The 7638-nt window shown below is 40.0% G+C and overlaps 1 protein-coding gene across 8 annotated transcripts in view; it reads left to right on the forward strand.

Annotated features, from left to right (window-relative positions):
• Window positions 1-7638, forward strand: part of AMPH (amphiphysin) — a 135053-nt gene that overhangs the window by 119598 nt on the left and 7817 nt on the right. For 7 of the 8 annotated variants that reach the window (XM_017727065.1, XM_017727063.1, XM_017727064.1 and 4 more), the window contains 2 exons: window positions 2288-2344; window positions 7573-7627. In XM_017727065.1, the coding sequence (XP_017582554.1) occupies window positions 2288-2344; window positions 7573-7627 (112 nt within the window). The remainder of the gene's footprint in view (window positions 1-2287; window positions 2345-7572; window positions 7628-7638) is intronic. The other variant, XM_017727062.1, reaches the window with a different exon arrangement.

Consider the following 7638-nt stretch of genomic DNA (forward strand, 5'->3'; position numbering starts at 1 on the left):
AGAGCGGTCAGCTGTGTCCAGATTCTGAGTGTGAAACTGAGTGTGGGTGCAAAATTGGAGCATAAGGCCATTAAAAATATATGGCTCTCATATACAGGAGAGAACTGATGTAGAATAGTATCCTTCTGTTGAAGTCCGCAGAAGCATATTTTCCTCTGTGGAACCAGGGTGTTAGTTTACTAATGTTATTCCAGTCGTCCTTTTTACTAGGGTTGCATGCTCTAAAAATGATACAGTTTATGCTATCATGCCTCTCTTCTCAAACTCCATTATCCACAAAATCCCAACTTCCAGCTAATCAGAAAAGCAAAATGCTACTAAATTGACTAGTACACAATAGTCAAATTAGCTTCAGGAAAGCCCAAGCTTTGGGGAGCAAGAGAAGCTCTCCTTACTTTAACCTTTCCAACCAAAATGTGCTTTCAGTTAACCTAGAAAACAGTTCTTATTTAAAAATATGCATATGTTAGATCCTTCTGCAAAGATACCCAAACCTGGGCTGATGGGATTCTTACCAGAGAATATTGCCAGGGAATTACTAAGAAAATGGAAAAGGCTGACACATTCCTGACTTTGAAGTGCAAGATTATACTAATTTCTCAAGGCAAATTGTAAAGACACCTGCTGGCAGAAATTCAGCACTTTTTGCTAGTACAAGTAGGGAAGTCATCTGTGTACTGACTTGCAGTTGGACATAAAGCTTTTATGGGCAACAGTATATCTCTGCTCTACAAAAAAGAAAAAAGATTTCTCTGGGTGGCTCTGTGCATGCATGCATCAGTAGAGTGTGAAATATTTATATTTTGCTATTGCAAAAATATTGCAAATTGCTGTTGATATTTGTTTCTATTTAAGACCCTCTACAGTCTCCTCAAACTTACTATAAAATTGAAGACCACATAGCAGAGGCTTGGCAACTTAAAAAAAAAAAAAGGAATTAATCATTTTTTAAATGGTTATATAACACTGCAATTTTAACAGGGATACGGCTGTAAGAGGTTTCTATGGCAACACTACTGTCAGCATCTGCCTTGTCCTGGCATCTGGGCATGTTTGGGGCTTATGACTGACGGCAAGCAATACTAGGTTAGAGTAGAAAAAAAGTGAGTGATATGAAGTTTGCATGTAAGTCAACATCCTTTTATTAAAAAAGAAACATGCAACCATTTCAGCTGAAACTTTAAGGAATTTTGGTGTGATAGCTGTGTGTGTGAAGGCAGGTAGCTGGATCCTGAGTATGTGAAGTTTCCTGGCTTCTGACTGCCAAAGCAGACATTTCAATATACCATGCCTCCAAGTATGTTTGCATAACTTCTCTTCACCCCTACAGGTCTTCAGAAAAATTTGACCAAAATCTGACCTAGCTGTGTCAAAATTTATTAGCAAAATTTATTTTCATAATGGGGCTTTGATTTGTTTTTGCTTAGCAGAGTGTCTTTAGAAATAGCTATGTCTGCAGAGAGTCAAACCTGAACAGCTAAGAAAGGCACTTCCAACTGTTCCAAACCAAGCCTGAATTTTAGTGATTTTGACTGTTGACCTTTTGTAGAAAAGGACCTGGTGCTGGTAACAAGTAACAAGTACTGTTTGGGAGGAGCTTGTTACCATTCAGTGCATTCCATCCTTTGAACACCTAAATGGGTGTCAGATTTGGAAAACCACTGATGTCTAATTTTTGTAATGTCAGGCACCTGCTACATGTACCACTGGATATGGACCCAAAGTAAGGTAATTCTGGAAAACAAAAAAAAAAAAAAAGAGAGAGAGAGAACTTTGTGACCTACATCTTTGTAACAGCCCCTTTAAATGAGCTGCAGTTGAACATGAGTGGAAGAAGTATTTTTTGAAGCTTACACTGAAGCCCTGGTGAATTACAGGAGCAGCAGCAGGTGATAATGGAAACAGTTTGAGTCACAGGTGGAGAAATTTGAGCTTGGTGGAAACTGCCAGGTTGCTTACTAAACAATTCTTCAAAGCTGGTGCTGTTACAAGAATACTGGTAATAAAAGTAAGTAAAATTGTCCTTAACACTTCCAGTGTGATGATGATGACATATGTAAAGGTTTTTTGTTTAGCATATAAATACTTCTATTTCAGATTATATGTGGCAGTATCTTTGATATTTGATATATATTTGATATTTAATAGTATATTACTTGCTCATTTAGCCATTCATTTCATTGCATCCCATACACAGCATGCTTCCATTAGCTTGATTAATACAAATTTCACTGCAGCCATTGCCTCAGCATGAGTAAGGTGATGACCATATTTCCTTTTTATACAGGAGAGTGTCGAGGCAGGGGATAAGGAGACAACTGGAGTTGCTGAGGAGGAAAGTGAGGTACATATGAATAGACTTGAGTATGGTTGTGCTTAAATATCTTCAAGAGAACCATTGCAAAAAATTTGTCATTTGCATGTCATCAACAGGCAGGCCAATACAATGCAACTGTGACCAAGCTGTGGTATCTAGGTCTAACACTGCACAGATATATCTGCACCCATGGCATATATTCTAACAGATCATCTCTCATTCAATGCAGGATTTATCTTAGAAACTGCCTGTTGCAGCAGTATAGAGTGATAAATATTTCAGGGCAGCAAACAAAACAGCTCCATGGCTAAAGGAGGTATAATGCTGTTTCTATTGACATTTGGAAATACACTGCGTAGATTCCCAGCAGCTTTTACAATTTCTGTATATTTGTTTGCGTAGCCTTTCTGTAAACTTCTTTATAAAAAAACCCTATGATTAATCATTTCTTTTTCCTAGCACAATATGCCCTGAGCTATGCCCAGATACTTGAAAATAATCACATTATGAGTTGGTTTGCTAAAGTGCAATCTGGCATCAAGTTAGATACAGTTAAAATCAAATTACAAAGCAAATTAAAAGCTCTGTGACATACTTTAGGCTATGCATATGTGGACTTGAATGATTGCATATTGCTATATTTCTTTAGGGGTGATAAAAGTACTTATTCTGAGTCCTTGTATACTAAAGTGAAACTACAATGTGTTCAAATGTGCACAGAGGGCAGCACAAGAGGAATGGCTGCATATCAACCTCAGGGATAGAAGTAGAAAGTGGGAAATAAAACCTAGTTATTAATCACTCAGGATTTGTATCTCAAGGTGCTGGCTTTTTTGGAGTTTTTTTGTGCTTTTTTGTTGTTACCATTTTGGTGCCACAATATATACAAAAAGGTAATAAACTGGTTTCAGAACATGCTAAGTTCAGCTGTCCAATCTTAGGTTCATTATCCTGCTGTAAAACAGCATTAGGCCTGCTAGAACCAAGGATATATCTGTGGCTGTAGGGCATACCAGTGTCACTTGGAAGTGAATTTGGGACTCACTAGTTCTGTATTCCTCACCAGCGCTGCCACATCCACATGGAAACCAGTGGCATTGCATAGGAAGAAAGTGCAGAGTGGGAGTGGTAGATCAAGCCCAGCTTGGTATAGACACAGTCCAAGAGAGTGTTGTGTTGTTCCTCTAGCACTGCTTTGTCACTCCCAACAAGTCTAGTTCAAGAAGAAATATGCAAGAAATGCCTCACTGTGCTAGCACCAAGACTTAAGTCTTTGAAATCTTCCCCCTTTATTCTAATACTACTTGTTCACTCTCTTAACTGAGAGTGAGTTTGCCTGTGTTCTGTTTAAAACTTTTTAAATTACTGTATGCAGAAGAGCTGCCATAGGAGATCAAGTTATTTGCTAAGCCAGTATTTGACTGGTAATGGAACATGGTCCCTTTGATACTCTGTAAGTTGCATAACAAATTCTCCAGTAGTACTTCACAATCTTCCAAGACTTTGCAACTGATGCATTCCATAAAGCATGATGATTGGTCTCTCTTGACATTAGCTAGCTTAGCTGTGATTATAACCAGCTGTCATAAAAATTACCCATTCCTGTTCTAAATCCAGCCATGGGGCAAGAACTTCAGCCCTGTAAGACCAGTGTAGCTTAGGGAGCTCCTCTGGCAGACTCCAGCAGCAGGCTTGGTACCTCTTCTCCTCTTCCTGAGCTCTTTATCGCTCTCGACTGAATTGTGGCATTGTGTTGAGCTGACAGCAATGTTAATGAGAGAGTAACTGTGTGGATCAGCTGCATCCTGGCTAAAGGAGAATTCACATCTGTGCAATTAAAACAGTTGGGTGGTTCTGTCACACCCTTCATTATACTGGATGATCCTTTCTTTCTCCCCTGTGTGCTTGGTGTAATGGAACAGCTATCCAAATTTCAATAATACTGCTAGAGATAGCTTGTTGGGATTTGGTTAGAGGATCAGGGACATGGATCATTGATAGAATTATGGGATCAATAAAAGAACTATACAAGCAATAGGCCTGCAAGCAAAAGGCCTATGTGTGAGAAAAACTCTCCATGAGAAAATCCCTGTGTGAAAAAAACAGGGCTGGGAACAAAAAGGGAGTTTTGAAGATTTACAGCTGTGTAGATAAGACCCGGAGAAGGGGAGGTGAACTCTGAAGTCTTTTAATCATAACATAACTGTAGAAGCTTGCCAATGTAAGTCCAATTATGTAGAAGCAGAAATTCACTTTGATAAGTTTTAAGCCACTTAAGAGTTAACAAGCTGGTATACTATATAAGTGCCTTTGGGTTGCTAATAAACGGAGCTTGCTTTTATCAACCACATTGGTTTTGGACTGCAGTTTCTCCCCCCGCCGGAGTTGTCAGACTTTTTTTCATTTCCATTTTCAACAATAGCTAATTTGGAATACTATTAGACTGGCTGATGTTATTAATTACCTATATAAAACAGATCTGTAGGATTGGCTTTCAATATGAAGTAAGGTAATAAAAGTAACTGTATCTGCAAGGATGTGGTTTAACATAGCTGGGTATGAATTCAACCTGATGCCTTTTTTTTTTCTCTTCTGTACTTATCAAATATTTGAAGCTGATAGTGAGGTTTTTTCTGTGCTACCTCACATGCCTTTTTATAAAAGCTTTTTTTAATTCTCTAGCTTTTATTGGCTTTGTACTCTAAGACACAAGAACAAATGATTGTGTGATTGTGAGCTGTGGTATACATTTAGTGACTCATGACTGCAGGCTGTGAGAGTGTCACACTTTCACTGTGGGGCATTTGTGAGCCGATTCATGTAAATTAGTATTCTCCTCCTTAGTGAAATAAAATGGGCTATACAAATCCAATAAATAGAAAAGAAGTTGTTGATCCTAATCAGAATAGACAGCAAGATCAATTTCTGCAGCATGCTCTTAGAAATGCATGGTGTAAAATCAATCTGATGGGTACTCTATTTCCATTCTTTTCTACTAGCCTCTTCCAGGACTTTTACACTCATCATTTATTTGTATATCTTCCTGGGTCAAGACTGCTGAAATTGGTAATGCTATAAGTGGCAGACTTGCACGCCTTATAGGAGAAAATGTCAACATCTGACCTAATCTGTTGATGTTATTTCCTTTTACAAAAGAGCATCCTTCAGCAGCAGCAGTTTCAATTTAAATTAAAGTTCCCTGGTGAGTTCTATAAATCCATATAATATTTTCTGACTTTAAGGATTCCAGGAGGACTTCTTTATCACATCAATCAATAGCAGCAAATAGGAGTAGTGGTGAATATTAATGTTGCTAAAAAACAATGCCTGAAGAGTGCTTTTGAACAGTTGCTAAGTTCAGGTAGTGGAGCCTCATCCACGGGGTAAAGATGAAGCTGAGGAAACAGAGCATGAGACTGTTCACTGGACATTAGAGAGATCTCTGCTAACTGTGGTTTGACATTGGTACCTCGAAAAGAGTTTTCCTTCAGTGTTTTTTCTTTATCCTGGAGCTATCTGCTGTAAGGTAAAAATGCTGTCTTGAAGTTAATTAGATTAAAACAATGAGTTTTGTCATTTACCTTCAACAGTACAAACCTTAAAGTGTATACCCAATATCCTACTGTAAGCATTATATAGCAATACAAATGTTAGGGTGAGGCATAAATCACAAGTGTCTTGGTTTAAGACAGTTTAAGAGGAGAACACTCTAGCATGAATTGCCTCCCTTTTTATAGGTTCAACCAATCCCTTTCCACCACTAAGGAACGAATACGAGTAGATGTAAGTGAAAAAATAACAGTTTACTAACAAATGAAACAGCAACAAGCAAAAGTTAACAGTAAATAAACTGCTAGATACAGAAAAGGCTAAATCTTACGAACTCATTAGAACAAAAAGAGACCCAAAATGCCGGCAAACACCCTTTCCCGAGGTTGGGCCCAACAGGGGCGACTGCGTGGGAAAGACAAAGGGACAAGATGGTGCCAGATCCCTTCCGGGAAGGCAAGAGCTCATGGAGCAATTCCGGCGGCAGACGAAGACCCGACGGTCCATGTGGAGTCAGTGCCCTCCTCACAGCAGGAGACAGCAGGGCAGGCAGGGCCAGGCAAAGCAGCCGGGGGCCACTCATGGCTGACAACGACCGGGGCCAGAGCCGCGGCTGCTCCGCTGCTGTCGGCACGGTACCTCGGCTGCGGACAGGCACCTGCAGAATTCGTCCCAAGGCAGCTCAAAGTCTCTAACTGCAGTCTCACCAAGACAAGGAAGAAAAAAACCCCAAAAATACGAAAGAGAACCCAAAAAGGGAGAAGCCTCTGCTTAAGCAAAGACCAAGCAGGAAAAAGGGGTGAGCCGCCTGCTAGAGCAGACTGTAATAGTGCCCACGATAGCATCCCGCCCCAGTTTTTCTTGGCTGCAGGGTCTTAAAGAGACAGTAACAATTTAGGGAACCAATATATAGGGAATACAATAACCTTTTGAGTTACCCACAACAAGAAGTAGCAGTTTCAGCTGGATGAAGGATTAAACATTGATCTAGTAGTAGGCAGGTACTTTTCTATCCACCTTTCAAGAGTTGGAATAAATCATGCATTAACTTCTCATCACAGACTGATCAGAAATTATTCAGTCACAGCCAGACTGAATTAGTTTTTATGTATCTTTTTATACTGACATAACAATAGATCTTTGTGGTTATATTTTTTCTGATATTTATCCAGATGTAGAATATATTTACTTCTGGTGACATGGCCTGATGTGTAAGTTTCTCTGTTAGAAAGGAATGTATAATTAAGATTACAAGATTTTTGGAGCCAGGCAAGGTCTAGAGGTAGGTGACTAGCTAGAGAAAGCTTGAAGCCTCTTCCCAAGAACAGATTCCATTAGCAGGGTCCTGTGGACCCCTGCATAATTTGCAAGCTCCTCCTCCTCAGCAGAAATGAGTGGTAAATTTCTTCCACAACAGAGCTGGAAGACAAGGGAAGGAAAACAGTTACTCCACTCATAACACCTGAGGACTCTGCTAAATGTTGTCTGGTGAGGTTTCATAAATGTCTCTCTCCTGCCTGTTAATCAGCTTCTCTGAACAAGCTTGTCCCCAGCACTGCTCTTCTCCATAAATCAGGAGGAACACCAGTGAACTCAAGACCATAGGTCAGCATCACACAGGGAAGCCACACAGGCTGGTCCATGTTCTCTCCAGCAAGTATCTGTAACTCATATCCTGAAAGGTCCCTCCCTTCTGTTGTTTCTAGGTGGTACCCGTTGGTGAGACTGTGGCATCAGAAGACAGTGCGGCTGGGGGGGGGGGGGGGGGGCGC

The sequence above is a fragment of the Corvus brachyrhynchos genome, unplaced genomic scaffold (genome assembly GCF_000691975.1).
Source record: "Corvus brachyrhynchos isolate BGI_N302 unplaced genomic scaffold, ASM69197v1 scaffold1002, whole genome shotgun sequence".
NCBI classification, from domain to species: domain Eukaryota; kingdom Metazoa; phylum Chordata; class Aves; order Passeriformes; family Corvidae; genus Corvus; species Corvus brachyrhynchos.